Below are 19257 nucleotides of genomic sequence, written 5' to 3' on the forward strand. Positions count from 1 at the left end.
CATTGAAGAAAATAATTATGATCTGAGACTCCTTACAGAGACACTGCTTCAGGATGACAAAGATTGGATCCTGACTATTGAGGGGTAGTCAAATGTGAAGCGAGGTAAAGGTAGAGGGTTGGCCCTGCTAATCAAAGCACTGATCACAGGGTAGTCTGGTGTCAGCTCAGATTTCAGGATCTGATTTCTCTGTCCTCTGTTGATCTCCCTGTTCCCACAGAGTAAGATGTTCGTCCGTTCTCAGCTCTGCTGGATTTCTGCTGAAGCTTTGACCTCTGCCTTTTATACCTTCCAGAACAATAAAACATTCTCAATCGAGACCCAACCCACAATCTCCCAGCCTGTCAACCATCCAGACAGAGTGTAGTCATAGCAGGGAATCAAACGAGAAACATGAAACAAAATTAGAAATAAATACTTAATGTTTGTTCATTAGAAAGTAAACCAGAAATAGTGGTCTCCTGGGATTCTGATGTCCCCTACATGAGAAATTCTCTCTCCCTTAGATGTAACTGTTAGTGCTGTTGGGGCAAAGTAACTCGTGTGGCAAATCATTTAAAACAAAGTAGTCAGGAGAGGAGACCTTGAGCAATTAACTAGCTTTATTCATTCCCATGGGGAAGACCTCTTTGTTCCAAACAAAGTCTGACATATTGCAATGAAATACAGAATGTTACAAGTTTTATGGTAAAACACAAGCCCACTCTCCATTAATTATGCAACTGAGGGGCAGTCATAAGGTTCACATACCTTGTCCAGACCTACATTTCTTAATGTCTACAAAACTGAATGTTATCTTTTACTGCAGGTTTAGCTGGGCTCGAATTACCGATAAGGGACAGAGAGAACCAATCCATCATTCTATGAAGCAGCAGTCTAATGGCCTGAGGAGCAGAGACAGCCTGCAGCTGCAAGGTCAGCCTATCAAAACAGAATTCCTTAGCCAGGGCATTACGTTAGTAGGCTACATTTTACTGCAAACATAGCTTTGTGACAAAATAACTTCCACAAAGTTTTGTGTCAACTTTGGTCAAATTCTCCCACATTCCCTCTTTTTTTTAAAAAAAAAGAGATTGAGGGTGTCAGCAAAAGGGGATTATATACCCAGAGCCAGGGGGATTGCCAAGGGGTGGTGGTTGGAGATCGGACAAATAGTCCTCTGGTTCGGTAAGGACAGGGGCAGAAGGCTCCATGGGTTGGGAATCCTCAACAGGGGTTTCATCAGGAAGGGGAAATCTCAGCATCTGGGAGATCGCTGGAGAGGAGGGCCACAACAGTGAACGGAGCCGAGCACAGGATTGTCTGTGGGGTGACTTTGACTTTCAGTCGAGCAGTTCCAAAGGCTGGGGGAAAAGAAAGCTGCAAGTCGGTCAATTTCCATAAGGGCTCACTTGGTGTGAGTTCAGGACAGATGGGGATATGGGCACATATCCAGCAGCCAGAGTGGTCGACCTTCTGTGTATAAAGAAGAGTATTCAACTGTAATCCCCATTTACTCAACGTTATCAGGCCCAATCAAACATAGTTCATGAAAGAAAGATAAGAAAGAGTGGAGTGAAAGGCTGAATGATCAAATTAAACACACTTCAGCTCATTTCCTAGCTGTTTTCTGAAAATCTGGGTGCCAACAGATTTGTAACAGAGTATTAATCATTCCCTTCTTGCTCAACTGTGTACAATAATGTACATAATCAACTGAAATAGGCAGCAGCAAAGAATGAACATAAACCAGTCCATCGGGGGTCACCCACATTTTGGTTTGGGTGCGGAGGGAGTACCCTATTTGAGGCCATAGTTTGTGCTTTTCAGGAGCTTCCCCTGTGATTTCAGCACCATACCTAGGCAAATGTGCATTCAAACCAGATTACAAAGTGTTAATCTTTCTGCAAACTGCAGGGTGTCGGCACTGAATCAGTCTCTCCCTGTCTGTCTCTCTCCCTCCCTGCCTGCGCCCCTCTTTCTCTCGCTCTCGCTCGCTCTCTCTCTGCCTGCGCCCCTCTCTCTCCCTCTCTCGCTCTGCCTGCCTGCACCCCTCTCTCTCTCTCTCTCTCTCTTTCTCTCTCTCTCTGCCTGCCTCTCTGCCCCCCACCCCCCGTCTGCGCGCGTGCGTCTCTCTCTGTAACATTTTCCAACTTTCTTCGTATCTCAGTTTGTCAGCTTTTGTTTATTCCTTCCTTCCAAGGGTAATGAGGCTCTCACATTCCAGAACAGTCCAAGTTAGGGAGTTGAGCCTCATAAATCCTGGTTGTGACACTTAGTTGCTTAACCAAGTGTGCAACCTCTAAATACCTGTCAGCCATTCCATTTGCAAATCAAACACTGTTTTCAAGGCAAGTTGTTCATATCTCTGCATTAGTCCACAACCCAGGGGAATTACAATGGAGTCTTTAATAGTTTCCCAATGTATCGTGTATGTCAAATTCATTCAAGTCTAGACATCCTGAAGCGAGCAATTATATTTCAGATTTCTACTCCCCAATTAAGACGAATGTTGGGAACTCAAACGGATCAGGGGCCTTTTAATGCAGCCTCGCACCTCCGTGTGGGTCAAGGGCTTCCCTTGTCATAACCCTGGGCCAAGCAAATTCTTTATTACTAATTTTGTAAAGCGTAAGTGCTCTCAGCAGTATTACGTCAGGACACTAGAAGCCTGTTGAGTACTCACACTCGTATCTTTTGGCTGAGTAGCGAGAATTGTATCAGCATTTTTAACAGCATTTTCGTCTCTGGCCAGCTCCTCTTTATTTTGGACACACCAAAAGCAGCAACCACCCTCTATATTTCATCTCTCAAACGATATCGGCCGGTGACCTGGCAGGACCAGGGTAACTCCTGCCTGACTCGCCAACTGTGGAGGATGGAAATAAAGGCCCATGCAAGGAAAGAATTTGTTTATCAGGGAGCAGCACGGCTGCAAGGCCAACTGTCTCCGTTGAGCCTGGGAAACACAATCTTAGCCTGGGAAACATAAGCTTTAGCAAGCAAGCACTAAAGGCACAAAATGGTTTCCAGGCTTTTAATACATGACAAAATGTCTGACCCAAATCTAACAATTCTCCCACATCATCGCAGGGAATAAAACAAGAAAAATGAAACAAAATTAGAAATAAGTAGGTGCTTGTGGTTAATGTTTGTTAATTAGGAAGTAAACCAGAAATAGGGGTCTCCCAGGATGCCTGAGGAATTCTCTCTCCCTTACATCTAACTATTAGTACCCAGCTAAGATTTACTACAATATTTACATCAACAGAAATAAAGCATCTGTTATCCAATAGACTTAGAGACTTACAGCACTGATGTAGACTTTTCCTCTCTCTCAGGGACATATGCACACATAAGTCCATGGGAGTGAATGTGTATTTGCAGAATTAAAAATCTCACAACACCAGGTTATAGTCCAACAGGTTTAATTGAAAGCCCTTGCTTTCAAAGTGCAGCTCCTTCATCAGGTGCTTGTGGAGAACAAGATTGTAAGATACAGAATTTATAGCAACAGTTTACAGTGTGATGTAACTGAAATTATATATTGAAAAAGACCTGGATTGTTTAAGTGTTTCATCTGTTAGAATGACCATGTTGATTTTAGTTCTTTCATATGTAAATCACAAAACTTTTTAAAAACAGAAGTTACATTCCCAAGTGAACTTTACCAATTGCTGTCATATTAGCCCACATAATGTATTGATGGTGTGAGCTCCCGTGTGAGACTGTCTGTGCCACAATGGCTAGACTGATTCTCATCTAAAAAGTTGATTTATGGAATCTTACATTGATTCATGCAGTTTTTGAGCAAAGTAAGATGTAATTCTGCAAGTACAAATTCATCCAACAAACTGTCTGTGTGTGTGTGTGTGTGTGTGTGTGTGTGGTGGTGGGGGGGGGGGTGGGAAAGTATATGTGCAGATACATTCTATTTTGATTATAAAATGCACAATCTGCAGGCAGTCTAATACATGTAATTGTTTGTAAATTCCACTTTGGAAATAGAACCAGTCTGACTCAAGATTGAGATACAGGCAAACTCTGACCTCACACCTATGATGCATTGTCTGAGCTGAGATGTCACCTTTTGCTATGTCCAATCCACCCTAACCTGCACAACACTTGACCCTATGTGAACTGGAGCCTCTGCAGGTGGGAGCAGCGTGTGAAGCCCTTCTCAAACTGAAAGCTGGTGAATGGCCACTCCCCTGTGTGGACCCGCCGGTGGGTCAGCTGCTTAACCGAGCAAGTGAACCCCTTCCCGCACTTGCGACACCCCCCCACCCCCCTCCCGATTGGAGCTGCTTGTGTTTTCACAGTTGGCTCACCTGACTGAACCCCTTCCCACACTCGGCGCAGGTGAACGGCCTCTCCCCTGTGTGCACCCGCCGGTGGGTCAGTAAGTTGGAGGCCTGGGTAAATGCCTTCCCGCATTCGGGGCAGCTGAAGGGCCTTTCTCCTGTGTGGATCCGCCAGTGGGTCAGCAGGGCAGAGGCCTGGTAAAAGCTATTCCCACACTTGGGGCAGGGGAACGGCCACTCCCCGGTGTGACTGCGCCGATGCATCTCCAGGACAGACGGGGCACAGAAGCCTTTCCCCGCAGTCGCCACACTTCCACAGTTTCTCCACGGGGTGGGATTCCTCGGATGTCTCCATGGCCGAAGCTTCAGCTGCACACAAACGCATGTACAGCCCCTCTCTGCTGTGAGTTCCTCTTTCCAGGCCGTATAACTGTTTCAGGCTCCACACTCAGTGCACTGCAACAGTAGGGTCGCTCATCCAGTCCCACTGATGCTGACAGCGTACTCAAACAGGAACCAAAAAGCTTTGCTCCTTTTCACAGAATCATAGTCAAAAATTGTTGGGGTCCCGATGGATTGAGTGACTGTCAGACATTGACGTCAAAGCGAGGACTTCAGACACAGGAGAGTTCGAATCAGAAAGTGCAGCGCTGGAAAAACACAGCAGGTCAGGCAGCATCCGAGGACCAGGAGAGTCGATGTTTCGGGCCTAAGCCCTCCATCTGTTGATTCTGAAACTTCCGTCTTCACATCTTCAAATACTCTGTGAAAAGAGATTACAAAGGTCATCACTGTCAGTCCAGGATAGAAAAGATAAAATAAACACAGAAAAGATCTCTACCCCATCCCCATCCCAATCTAGATCCTTCCATCCCTCCTCACCCAGGTAATTAAGACACATAACTGAATTTGCAAGTGAAGATCTGGACCCCTGGTGGGGTCTCTCAGTTCCGCAATTGGTCAATGAACCCTCAAATTCAGTCTGGCTGTTTTAGACTTCACTCTTTATTTCTTCATGCGGCCAGGTGCAGAGCGCCGAGAAACACAGAAGTTATGCACTTCTAAATTCCTCAGAGGAACTGCACCCATATGGCTTAATACAGAGACACTTGTTCACTTTTCTTAAATGAGAACATAGGTCATGATCACATTGTATATTCAGACAATTACCAATCAATACATGATATCACTCTATTTACAGTCACTTGATCCAATTATATTAACTGGTAAACAACTTAGGTCATAACGGTTAGATCACTTTTGTCTTGTGATACAGTGCCACTGCACCTGCATCGAGAGCCAGCCAGTGTGGTTAATATTTCCTTATCTTATTGCGCTACTTCAGTATTCTAGCGGTCATAGCGATTAATACTTCCTTATCGTATCGAGCCATTTCTGTATTCTAACAGATGCATTAGTTATGCTACTCCCTGTGGCCTTATTCCAGATGCAACCCATGCCTGTTGGTGAGACACGACAGTCGCCCGCTCCATACCCCTTGGAAAGATTTGGCTCTCTCCTTGGTCCACTTCCACCACGTGACCAAAACAATGATTGGTTATGAACTCGCTCTAACCAACATTATGCATGCCCCTCTCTCCCTGGTGCATGCAGCTTACGGCGATGTTCCCTTCCTTTCAGCGTCATCATGGGTAGAGCCTGGTTCGTTGGTGCTCGTCAAGAACAGGACTAGCAAAGGTCTCCAACCTTGTTGGGATGGCCCCTACCAGGTTTTACTTCCCACCCCAACAGCGTTCAAAATCGCTGTACGCTTGATATGGGTCCATCTGCATCATTGTAAATTGACTGGCCACACTAATCAAAAGGGTCGAGAGGAGGAGAGAATACTGGAATCCGAGGGAATCCTGTCCATTTGGGTTTTTGAATTTTGCTGTTGTTCTAATGCTATTCTTATTACAGATACCTGAACTAAGAGGAGGGACATGTGGTGGATTGCCCACCTACTGACCTGTTTGATCACGTACGACACCATGATGGGGAAAGCCACTAAGTGTCGATGTGATCCGGAACGATCCGAGATTACCCACCACCTAGCCAAGGAGATGTCGTCCAGTCCACCGAACCAGACGTCTTCGGCATGTGGAACGTGATTGATTATTGCATGGACTCTTACATCAGAAACATATGGTCCATGTGGACAGTAGAAATCAGTGAGAGTTACCTTGTCATTACCGAACCTGTCTTTTTGATTTCATCTGCAGACGTAAGTCTAGTGAGGATAAAAATGATCAACCCCATTATTATGGTAAATGTTTGAAGGAAACCCAGGAACACCATCCCTTTTTGCAGGAAGGACCAACTTGAGAAAAGAGAAGCCTGATAGGGGAAACTCCTCAATCCACAAACAACTTATTTATACAGGCCCACAGAATGCTCTTCACCCCAGAGTCAGTAGTGTGTTACTCTTCTCTATTGGTAGATAACTTACTTGCCCTGTCCTCAGTCCCCAATCCCAATCTATTCGTCAGACTTCCTACTGCCGACCCTCCGAAGAGAAATATCACTTTCCAGTACTGTGTTAGCCCTCCTGCCACGTGTTTGCTGAAGTCTTTTAACTCTACTGCAGGGTCATATGAGAATTGCTTTAATGGAACTGGCTATGAGTGTGCAATTCTTCATGTTCCACATAACATCTCCCACCTATTTGAGACTTGTCTCGCCCACACGTGTAAGACAAAAGGGGCCTTATACCTCCTTCCCGTGTATACAAACAGCTTGCGTTCCACTGGCTGGAGTACAACAGGCCTTACGCGGCATAAGTAACTATACCCATCTCCATGTACAGACCCAGAATGGAACCCTTCCCTAGCGCATTTATAGGTCTTTTCTCTTTTCAGAATCTGATACTGTCGTCAAGACCATGTGCAACAGAGCTAAGGGAGAGCCTAATGGGAACAGAATTCAGACGACCATTGCCTACCATACAGTGAGAGCGCTCAACAGTCACTTTGCCAATTTTTTTATGGTGCTCAAGCGACTCGTCTTGCAAAATGTCAGCCCTTTACTCTTGCAGACCTGACCAGACCCCCGGCTGTAACATTTCAGTAACCTATTTTAACAAATCCTCCCTATTATACACCAAACCTGTCTACTATTTCTTCAGTCAAGGTAAAGCTACCAATTTCCTTGTCCTTAATGGCAAAGATGTTCTTCATAAAGTCACTATCAGAGCCCTTGCTCCCACAACAGTACCTTGTCTTGGCCAGTGGAGGATGCAGTGGGTCGTTTCAACTGACCTTGCTCCAACTGGAAGGATCCCAAGGGACTGAGTAACAATCCAAGACACTCAATAGGCTGGGGAATCCTGAGTACCCTGAGTTTGGGAAGATCGGTAGGGGTGATAAGTCAAAAGAACTTAATTACCTCATTTGCAGCTTGACCATTCTAGGAAATAAGACTAAAGAGGCTCTGGAACAGATTAGCCTGGGATTACCAGATCTGTGTCTTTATTCTATGCAGAATCAGTGTGCCTTAGACTAGCCCAGGAAGGTGGGGTCTGCGCTACTTTCCAACATAAATGCATTATGGGCAATCCCAATCGCACTTGCAATTTTACAAAGAAACAAGACGAGATCCAGGTGTTCCTTGAAGGGACCAGTTGGGGAAACTGGGGATCGGGCTCTTGATACAATTGGCTTATCAATTTAACTATGTATATTAGAATAATTTTCCTCTGTATGTCGGTATTGCTATTGTTAAGTGTTTAATTGCAAATCATATGAGCTCCTTTAGTGATATAGATTTGATGGCTCACCCGCATCTGTCGATGGCAATGACCAGGTGAGTGGCGAAGATGATGATGCCACACTAGAGGATGTTGATGGCTGGAACACCTTGAAGGGCATTCGTTTGGATCAGCCTTTCCTTTTAGTGATCGCGCTGCAATCAAATGGGGGAATGAGGTGGGCATCTGAGAGGTAGGACAAAATGGCTGAAGGGGCTGCACAAAATGGTTGATGCTTGGCTAACGTAGTCTGAACGAAGTCAGGCAGATACTCGGAATAAACAAGAAACTACAGACTGATGTAAATCCAGTGAAAAAAATTGCAAATGCAGAAGTAACAATATGACCTTAACCATTAGTCACAGAAGTTACAGTTTAACCCTATCCACAAGGCAGGACAAATACGATTTCAAGAACAGGTTTTTTCCAAGAAATTGTGATAGGCCAAGTTAAAAGAGTGTGAGGACCTCAGGAAATCTGATTGATTGTTATTACATGATCATACTCCATGCATGACTACAAAGAATATATATCAGCTCTATGCAAACTTGTAAGTCGTCCAATTCTTATGGCACTCGAGGAGTACTCATACTTCTGTGCTGATCACAGTCTACCGACCTGGCCGTACCAAAGAATAAACGATTGCTTGTGTGATTGACAAAGAGTCATTTCCAGGTGTGTTTATTGACCAATCCCAGAAACCCGAAGACCCGGATCATCAGAACAACTAGACGGGAAATAGTTAATGTCCCCAAGCTGTGGGGAGCAAAATGAAACATCAGGGCATTAATACCAGAGAGAAACTGATCATATAGACATGGCAAACATTGGTAGCAAGACAGTGTCACAGAAATACACAGCAGAGAAACAGTCCGTTCAGACCAACTCGTCCATGCCAACCAGATATCCTAAATCAATCTAGTCCCATTTGCTAAAACTTGCCCCATATCCCTCTAAACCCTTCCTATTCATATACTCATCCAGATGCCTTTTAAATACTGTAATTGTACCAGCCTCTATGGCTTCCTCTGGCAGCTCATGCCACACACGCACCAACCTCTGAATATAGGCGTTGCCCCTAAGGTCCCTTTTAAATCTCCACCCCACCCTCACTCTTAACCTATGACCCAATCCCAGCGAAAAGATCTTGTCTATTTACCCTATCCATGTCCCTCATGATTTTATATAAGTTTGTAGGGTCACCCCATAGCCTGCGGCGCTCGAAAGAAAACAGCCCCACCCTATTGAGCTCAAATCCTGACAACATCCTTGTCAATCTTTTCTGAACCCTTTCAAGCTTCACAACATCCTTCCTATAGCAGAGAGACCAGAACTGCACACAACATTCGAAAAGTGGCCTAACCAAATGTCTGGTGCAGCTACAACATAACTTCCCAACTCATACTCAGAGGATTCAGAAAGTTTCCAAACCCCACCAAAGACAACCGGGAAAGATTGGAGGGATAAACCAAACTTTGGGGGTCAGCTTGGACCTCAGGGCAGGGGGATGGGGATGAGGGAAGAAAGCCGAATGTGCTGGAGCCAAGGCTGAGGAAGAACAGACAATGCAAAGCTGGCGTGAAGCTGCAATGAGGAATATTGCATGTGTTGTACTTGCACCTGTTGAATTTACTTGTGGGAATCGGATGCATTTTAAAAATAAAAACAGAAAAGGTATCTAACCCTCCCCCTTCCCAATCTCTCTTGGAATACAGGGAGAACTAGCCATTTGGATACAGAACTGGCTCAAAGGTAGAAAACAGAGGGTGGTGGTGGAGGGTTGTTTTACAGACTGGAGCCCTGTGACCAGTGGAGTGCCACAAGGATCGGTGCTGGATCCTCTACTTTTTGTCATGTACATGGATGATTTGGATGTGAGCATAAGAGGAACAGTTAGTAAGTTTGCAGATGACACCAAAATTGGAGGTGTAGTGGACAGCAAAAAAGGTTACCTCAGATTACAACCAGATGGGCCAACGGGCTGAGACGTGGCAGATGGAGTTTAATTGAGATAAATGTGAGGTGCTGCATTTTGGGAAAGCAAATCTTAGCAGGACTTATACACTGAATGGTAAAGTCCTAGGGAGTGTTGCTGAACAAAGAGACCTTGGACTGCATGTTCATAGCTCCTTGAAGGTGGAGTCATAGGTAGATAGGATAATGAAGGCGGCGTTTGGTATGCCTTCTTTTATTGGTCAGAGTATTGAGTACAGGAGTTGGGAGCTGAAAATGTGTTGCTGGAAAAGCACAGCAGGTCAGACAGCATCCAAGGAGCAGGAGAATCGACGTTTCGGGCATAAGCCCTTCTTCAGGAATATGGCCGAAATGTCGATTCTCCTGCTCCTTGGATGCTGCCTGACCTGCTGCGCTTTTCCAGCAACACATTTTCAGCTCTGATCTGCAGTCCTCACTTTCTCCTACAGGAGTTGGGAGGTTATGTACAGGACATTGGTTAGGCCACTGTTGGAATATTGTGTGCAATTCTGGTCTTCCTATTGGAAAGGTGTTGTGAAACTTGAAAGGGTTCCGAAAAGACTTACAAGGATGTTGCCAAGGTTGGAGGATTTGAGCTATGGGAAGAGGCTGAACAGACTGGGGCTGTTTTCCTGGAGCGTCAGAGGTTCAGGGGTGACCGTATAGAGGTTTACAAAATCATGAGAGGCATGGATAGAATAAATAAACAAAGTCTTTTCCATGGGGCTGGGGAGTCCAGAACTAGAGGGCATAGGTTTAGGGTGAGTGGGGAAAGATATAAAAGAGACCTCAGGGGCAACTTTTTCACACAAAGGGTGGTACGTGTGTGGAATGAGCTGCCAGATGAAGTGGTGGAGGCTCGTACAATTGCAACATTTAAAAGGCGTTTGGATGGGTATATGAATAGGAAGTGTTTGGAAGATTGGGTGCTGGCAGGTGGGACTAGATTGGGTTGGGATATCTGGTCGGCAGGGACGGGTTGGACCGAAGGGTCTGTTTCCATGCTGTACATCTTTATGACTCTATCCTCCCGTTCTTCCTCACCAGTAGTCACATACCTGAATTTGCGGAGTCTGCTCCCTCCCTAGGTTCACGGCCGTAGCTACAAGTGAACAGATTTCCCCATCTCGGTCTCCCTCCCAGGATGAAGAGTAGCCCAGAGGGAGGGAGATTCACTTTGAAACTGGACATGCCCACTTCCACGTTGTGACGTCATTAAATAAACGAGGGCGGGGTAAGACGGTGACATGTAATTAATTCCTACATTGGAAATAGAATCAGTTTGATTCATTATGGGGGACTGTAACTTCCCCAACATTGACTGAAAATGCTCTCACTCTAGTACGTTGTATGGATCAGTTTTTGTCCAATGTGTGCACTAAGGTTTTCTGACACTGTGTCGAAGAGCCGACAAGAGGGGAGGCCACACTGGATCTGGTGCTTGTTAATGAACCAGGCCAGGTGTTTGATTTAGTGGTAGGGGAGCACTTTGGAGAGAATGACCATAATTCAGTTACGTTTAGTTTATCGATGGAAAGGGATAGGAACATGCCACAGGACAAGAATTATCGATGGGGCAAGGGCAATTATACTGTGATTAGGCAAGACTTAGGATGCATAGAATGGGGTAGCAAAATGCAGGGGATGGGGACAATTGAAATGTGGAGCTGGCCTAAGGAACAGACATTGCATATCCTTGATTGGACGTCACTGTCAGGCAGGGAGGAAGTGATCAGGTAAGGGAATCATGGTTTACTATAGAAATTGCATCTCTTGTTAAGCAGAAGAAGGAGATTTATATGACAATGAGACAAGATGGTTCAGATTAGGTGATGGAGAATTAGATTAGCTAGGAAGGATTTAAAGAAAGAGTTAAGAGGAGCAAAGAGAGGACATGAGCAGTCTTTAGAAAGTAGGATAAAGGAGAACCCTAAAGCTTTCTATACGTATGTGAGGAATAAGAGGATGACTAAGTAGGAATCGGGCCAACCAAAGACAGAATTGGGAAATTGTGTGTGGACCTGTGGAGATCGGAGAGGTATTAACGAATATTTCTCATCGGTCTTCACTCAGGAAAAGGCCAATATTGTACAGGAGAAGAATGAGATATGAGATATTAGACTAGAAATGATCGAAGGTTAGTGAGGAGGAGGTGCTATCAATTCTAAAGTAGTGAAAGTAGACAAGTCCCCTGCACTGGATGGGATTTATCTGAGGATTCTCTGGAAAGCATGGGAAGAGATGGTTTTGATCTTTGGTTTTGATCTTTGAGTCATCTTTGTCTACAGGTTTAGTACCAGAGGAGCGGAGGTGTGCAAATGTTGTACCCTTGTTCAAGAAAGGCAGTAGAGATTATAGACGAGTGAGCCTTATGTCTGTTGTAGGGAAACTTTTGGAAAGGATTATAAGAGAGAGGATTTCTAATCATCTAGCAAGCAACAATTTGATTTCAGATAGTCAAAATGGTTTTGTCAAAGGCAGGTCATGTCTCGCAAACCTCATTGAGTTTTTTGAGAAGGTGACCAAGCATGTGGGTGAGGTTATGGCAGTTAACATGGTGTACATGGACCTCAGTAAAGCCTTTGATTAGGTTCCACGTGGTAGCCTGTTGGAGAAAATGCAGAGGCATGGAATTGGGGGTGATTTAGCAGTTTGGATTAGAAACTGGCTTTCTGAAAGAAGGCAGCGAGTGGTGCTTGATGGAAAATATTCAGTCAGGAGTCTGGTTACTAGTGGTGTGCCACAAAGATCTGTTTTGTGACCAATGCTGTTTGTCATTTTTACAAATGACTTCGACGTGGACGGGTTAATAAGTTTGCAGTTGATACTAAAGTTGGTGGAGTAGTGAACAGTGTGGAAGAATGTTACAGGTTGCAGGGGGACTTTGATAAACTGCAGAATTGGGCTGAGAAGTAGCAAATGGGGTTGAATGGAGCTAAATGTGAGGTGATTCACTTTAGGAAGAATAACAGGAAGGCAGAATACTGGGTCAACAAAAGGTTCTTGATAGTGTGAATCTTGGAGTCCATGTATATAGATCCCTGAAGATTGCCACCAGGTTGATAGTGCTGTTAAGAAGGCATATGGTGTGCTAGGTTTTATTGGTAGAGGGATTGAGCTCCAGAGCCGTAACAGCGACTATACAAAATGCTAGTGTGGCCGCACTTGGTATATTGTGTAATGTTCTGCTCGCCCCATTACAGGATCTGGAAGCATTGGAAAAGGTGCAGAGGAGACTTATCAGGATGTTGACTGGACTGGAGCGAAGGTCTTAAGACTGAGACACTTGGGTCTGTTCTCATTGGAAAGAAGGCAGCTAAGAGGGGATTTGATCGAGACAAACAAGATAATCAGAGGATTAGATAGCGTGGACAAGCGCAGGTCTTTGAGGGGTGTTAGATGTAAGCCAGATGTCAGAGGCAATTTCTTTACTCAGAGTGGTAAGGGTATGGAATGCCAATATAGTTAATTCAGCCACATCAGGGAGATTTACATAATCCTTGGATAAGCACTTCGATGATGACAGGATAATGTAGGGGGATGAGTTCAGATTAGTTCAAGGCCAGCGCAACATCGAGAGCTGAAGGCCTGTTCTATGCTGAGATATTTGTATCATCAATAGTCACAGGTGAGGTGCCGGAAGACTGGAGGTTGGCAAACGTGGTGCCACTGTTTAAGAAACAGTGGTAAAGAGAAGCCAGGGACCTATAGATTGGTGAGCCTGACCTCAGTGGTGGGCAAGTTGTTGGAGGGAATCCTGAGGGACAGGATGTACATGTATTTGGAAAGGCAAGGACTGATTCAGGATAGTCAACATGGCTTTGTGCATGGGAAATCATGTCTCACAAACTTGATTGAGTTTTTTGAAGAGGTAACAAAGAAGATTGATGAGGGCAGAGCAGTAGATATGATTTATATGGACTTCAGTAAGGCGTTTGACAAGGTTCCCCATAGGAGACTGATTAGCAAGGTTAGAACTCATGGAATACAGAGAGAACTACCCATTTGGATACAGAACTGGCTCAAAGGTAGAAGACAGAGGGTGGTGGTGGGTTGTTTTTCAGACTGGAGGCCTGTGACCAGTGGAGTGCCACAAGGATCGGTGCTGGGTCCTCTACTTTTTGTCATTTACATAAATGATTTGGATGTGAGAATTAGAGGTACAGTTAGTAAGTTTGCAGATGACACCAAAATTGGAGGTGTAGTGGACAGCGAAGAGGGTTACTTCAGATTACAACAGGATCTTGACCCAATGGGCTGAGAAGTGCCAGCTGGAGTTTAATTCAGATAAATGTGAGGTGCTGCATTTTGGGAAAGCAAATCTTAGCAGGACTTATACACTTAATAGTAGGGTCCTAGGGAGTGTTGCTGAACAAAGACCTTGGAGTGCAGGTTCATAGCTCCTCGAAAGTGGTGTTGCAGGTAGATAGGATAGTGAAGGTGGCATTTGGTATGCTTTCCTTTCTGGTCAGAGTATGGAGTACAGGAGTTGGGAGGTCATTGGTTAGGCCAATTGCATGCATTACTGGTCTCCTTCCTATCGGAAAGATGTTGTGAAGCTTGAAAGGGTTCAGAAAAGATTTACAAGGATGTTGCCAGGGTTGGACAATTTGAGCTATGGGGAGAGGCTGGGGCTGTTTTCCCTGGAGGGTCAGAGGCTGAGGGGTGACCTTATAGAGGTTTACAAAATTATGAGGGGCATGGATAGGATAAATAGACAAAGCCTTTTCCCTGGGGTCGGGAGTCCAGAACTAGAGGGCATAGGTCTCTTTTATATCTTTTCCCTCTCACCCTAAACCTAAAGGGCAACTTTTTCACACAGAGGGTGGTATGTGTATGGAATGAGCTGCCAGAGGATATGGTAGAAACTGGTACAATTGCAACATTTAAGAGGCATCTGGATGGGTATATGAATAGGAAGGGTTTGGAGGGATGTGGGTCGGGTGCTGGCAGGTGGGACTAGATTGGGTTGGGATATCTGGGTCTGTTTCCATGCTGTACATCTCTATGACTCTATCTGTTGGTTTTGAAACTTCCATCTTCAGATCTTCAAATAATCAGTAAAAAGAGATCAAAAGTCATCACTGCCAGTGCAGGGTGGAAATTCAGAACAAGCATATCTACTTTCTGTGGAAAATTATTTTCTTTTGTCATTTCACAAAATTGAAAGCACCATCCCACTTTCTCTCCCTCTGTTCTCCCTCTGCTCTAGCTAATTTTCCTGAAAATGCTAATTCAGGATCTTACAGGGACAGAAAAGCAACCATGTTAGGAATGACATCTCTGCATTTTGGATAACTCCACCTGAAAGTTAATATCTTTCACAACAGTGGGATACTGAGTAGCAGGTCTGATTTTGGGAAGCAAAAAAAAAAACCAATGAGTTTGCAACAACCCTTTCCCTTCAGAGAATTGCCACAGTACGGAAACAGGCCACTCGGCCACACCGACCCTCCGAAGGGTAACCAATTGCTCTACCCCTATTGCTCCACATTTACCTCTGACTAATGCACCTAACCTGCACATCCCTGGGCACTGTGGATAAGTTAGCACTGAGGTAAAAACAATGACTGCAGATACTGGAAACCAGATTCTGGATTAGTGGTGCTGGAAGAGCACAGCAGTTCAGGCAACATCCAAGGAGCTTCAAAATCAGGAATAAAGGCAGTGAGCCTGAAGTGTGGAGAGATAAATTAGAGGAGGGTGGGGGTGGGGAGAAAGTAGCAATGGGTGAGTGGGGGAGGGGATGAATGTAAGAGGAATGTCAGGGAAGAGAGGGTGGAGTGGATAGGTGGAAAAGGAGATATGCAGGTAGGACAAGTCTGGACAAGTCATGGGGACAGTGCGGAGCTGGAAGTTTAGAATTAGGATGAGGTGGGCGAAGAGGAAATGAGGAAACTGTTGAAGTCCACATTGATGCCCTGGGGTTGAAGTGTTCCGAAGCGGAAGATGAGGCGTTCTTCCTCCAGGCATCTGGTGGTGAGGGAGCAGCGGTGAAGGAGGCTCAGGACCTCCATGTCCGCGGCAGAGTGGGAGGGGGAGTTGAAATGTTGGGCCACGGGGCGGTGTGGGTGTCCCGGAGATGTTCCCTAAAGCGCTCTGCTAGGAGGCGCCCAATGTAGAGGCCTCTGAGCTGCCTGAACTGTTGTGCTCTTCCAGCACCACTAATCCAGAAATGTTAGCACTATCAATCCATCCCAATCCGGACAAAGTTAAAGGTCACACAACACCAGGTTAGAGTCCAACCGGTTTATTTGGAAGGACCAGCGTTCGGAGCACTTCTTCATCAGGTAGTTGTGGAGAATAAGATCAGAAGGCACAGAAATCTTGGAAAAACAGTAGTGTCCTGCCTCTGAATCGATATATTCAATAAACCTGGATTGTTAAGTCTTCCATCTTTCAGAATGGGTTTCTATTAGCATTAATATGAGAAACTCTTGTTGGTCACCTTCTTGAGATAACTTAAGGTTTTATTGCAAAAGGTGACATCTCAGCTCAGACAATGCATTAAAGGTGTACGGTCAGGTCAAATTCTGTATCCCAATCTTGAGTTAGACTGTTTCTATATACAAAGTGGAATTTACAAAATATTACATGGATTAACTGCCTGCATTTTTTGAGTAAAATAGAATGTAGTTGCAAATGTAATTCTGCAAATTCAAATTCACCCCCATGGATTTATATGTGTGTATGTGCATGAGAGGGAAAAAAGTATATTCGTGCTGTATATTAAAAAAAAGTGAAGGTAAACAGCACAAGCCCCAGTAAAATCAGATGTAAAGTGAGTGTGAAATGTGACTATGACAGGACAGGCCCCACATTCCTTCCCCTCCGTCCCCCCCCCCCCCCCCCCCAACCTGCCTCACCTTTCACCTCCCGGGCCCAGTACCTTCCAGGTGGCCCCAGAGTTGACACAGGGGCCGCCCCACGACCAGTAGAACTCCACCACCCAGGCGGCCGACGGGTTCCCAAACAGGCCCTTAACCCCATCCGCCTCCAGAATGGTCACCGGCTCCTACCTGCTGTACAGCCGGGCGGTGTGGCCGTGACACAGCAGCTGTACCAGGAAGGCGGCGGTGCCCAGTGACGGGTGTCTGCCCCGGGCCGCACGGCGCCATTTTCCTAACGGCCGCCCCTTCCCCGCTCGAGCGACTTCTCCTCCCAACCGCCTTCACCCCCGCGTGACGTCAGCTCAGGGGGGATGGGCGGGGCCGGGGGAGCCTCACCGTCACCAAGTAACAGACACCTCGCGCTACAACTGCTCATTCACAAAAACAAACTCTCCTGTCTCGCTCTGCAGCTGCAGGGGGGACACTGCCACGTTTCGAGGAGCCCTGTCTACATTGGGAAAGCTCACGGCTCAATTTAAAAAGGTCCTCTCCAAATGGGGAAATTAGCATTTTAAAAGGGACATGGACATTTTAATGGGCTATTGCTACAAAGAGATTTAGATGGACAAGATAGATTATATTTCAAAGGGATGTGGGCACAGTCAAAGGTGTATCTTAATATCTAAAGTGACACAGTCAAATCTAAATGAATGTGCATTTCGAAGAGATGCTACCCTATTTATAAACAGAAATAGCCCTTTGAGACAAGAGGTGTGAATTATGTCTGTGTCCCACTGTTGAGTCAGACTGACATTTTTCTTAGAAAAGTTCTGCATTTAAATTACATTGTTGAGAAGTTAATTGATATATTAGGGTGGATTGGCTGTACGGAATAACCCATAGTGCCTAGGGATGCACAAGTTCGGGTGGGTTGGCTGTGCTAAATTACCCACAGTGTCCAGGGATGTGCAGATAAGGGTGGATTGGCTATGGGAAATACAGAGTAAAGGGGTGGGTATGGGTGGGATGCTCTTCGGAGGGCCAGAGTGGAACAGATGGGCTAATGGTCTACTTTCACATTGGCGGGATTACCCCACAAAGGAGCATTTTATCTGCATCTATCCTGTCAAGCCCGTTTCAGAATAATGCTGGTTTAGAAGATCAGTTCTGGTTCCTAGAGGTATACAGCACAGAAACAGACCATTCGGTCCAACTCGTTCATGCCGACCAGGATTCCCAAACTAAACTAGTCACACTTGCCTGCATTTGGCCCATATCTCTCTAACCCTTTCTATTCATGTATCGATCCAAATGTTTAAATGTTGTAACTGTCTCTGCATCTACCACTTTCTCAGCAAATTCATTCCACATGCAAACCACCCTCTGTCAAAACGTTGCCCCTCAGATTCCTTTTAAATCTCTCCCCTCTCACCTTCAAGAACTATGCCTCTTAGTTTTGAGCTCCCCTACACTAAGGAAGAGCCAGTTGCTATTCACCTTACCTCCACTCCTCGTGATTTTATAAATCTCTGAGATCACCCCTCAACTGCCTGTGCTCCAGTTAAAAAAGTTCCAGCCTCTTCTTATAACTCAAACCCTCCAGTCCTGGCAATATCCTGATAAATCATTACCAAACCCTCTTTAATTGTATTCTTCCAATTACAGGGCCACCAGAACTGTACTCAGTACTCTGAAATTAGCCTCACCAACATTCTGTACAACTTGAACATGATGTCCCAACTCCTATACTCAGTGGTGTGAACAATGAAGGCAATGGTGCTAAATGCCTTCTTAACTACCCTTTCTACCAGTGATCCAACTTTCAAAGAACTATGTACCTGAACTGCCAAACCCCACTCTTTCCCCCCCACCCCCCGCCATGTCTCTGTGTTTTGCAATATGACCCAAGGCCCTACCATTAACTGTACAAGTCCTACCTACCCTTCCTTGTTTTAGCAAAACACAACCCTCACCTTTATTCACACCTCTCTCACATATATGCTCTCTCTCTCTCAGACACACACATACACCCTTCCCCACCCCCCCTCCCCCCCCAACACACTCACAGGCTTAGACTCCATCACACTCTCACTTTACCAAACATTCACACACTCTTACGCAGACTCTCACGCACAAACGCACACATAACTCTATGAAGTGACTTTGTATTGGCAGAATATTTGCAGATACGTTCAAAGCGCACAATCTGCAGGCAGTCAATCCATCCATTTTATATATTCCCACTTTGGGAATAGAACCAGTCTGATTCAAGATTGGGATACTGTGACTCTAATCTCACACCTTTAATGCATTTTCAGAGCTGAGATTTCACTTTTTTTTAATAAAACCTTAAGTCTTCTCGAAAATGTGACTCAAAAGATGTTCAGGCATTTACATATTAATGAACCGAAATCTGCAGCCCATT

At 45.2% G+C, this 19257-nt stretch overlaps 2 protein-coding genes and 1 long non-coding RNA gene across 4 annotated transcripts in view; 2 read left to right on the plus strand and 1 right to left on the minus strand.

Moving 5' to 3' along the window:
• The window catches only part of LOC140460923 (sulfhydryl oxidase 1-like), a 45594-nt gene extending 36904 nt beyond the window's left edge, over positions 1-8690 (plus strand). The window contains exon 2 of the mRNA XM_072555652.1: positions 6204-8690. Within this exon, the coding sequence (XP_072411753.1) occupies positions 6204-6216 (13 nt within the window). The 3' untranslated portion in view covers positions 6217-8690. The remainder of the gene's footprint in view (positions 1-6203) is intronic.
• The window catches only part of LOC140460903 (uncharacterized), a 261829-nt gene that overhangs the window by 5532 nt on the left and 237040 nt on the right, over positions 1-19257 (plus strand). The window contains exon 2 of the mRNA XM_072555596.1: positions 809-915. The gene's annotated coding sequence lies outside the window, so the exon portion shown is untranslated. The remainder of the gene's footprint in view (positions 1-808; positions 916-19257) is intronic.
• The window catches only part of LOC140460926 (uncharacterized), a 35812-nt gene continuing 17139 nt past the window's right edge, over positions 585-19257 (minus strand). The window contains exons 1-2 of one of the 2 annotated variants that reach the window (XR_011954393.1): positions 16869-18680; positions 3391-5046 (exon numbers count right to left, since the gene is read on the minus strand). This is a non-coding gene — a long non-coding RNA (uncharacterized lncRNA). Of the gene's footprint in view, positions 5047-16868; positions 18681-19257 lie in introns of those variants that run through there. The other variant, XR_011954394.1, reaches the window with a different exon arrangement.

Source organism: Chiloscyllium punctatum, chromosome 36 (assembly GCF_047496795.1).
Source record: "Chiloscyllium punctatum isolate Juve2018m chromosome 36, sChiPun1.3, whole genome shotgun sequence".
In the NCBI taxonomy this organism is placed as follows: Eukaryota; Metazoa; Chordata; class Chondrichthyes; order Orectolobiformes; family Hemiscylliidae; genus Chiloscyllium; species Chiloscyllium punctatum.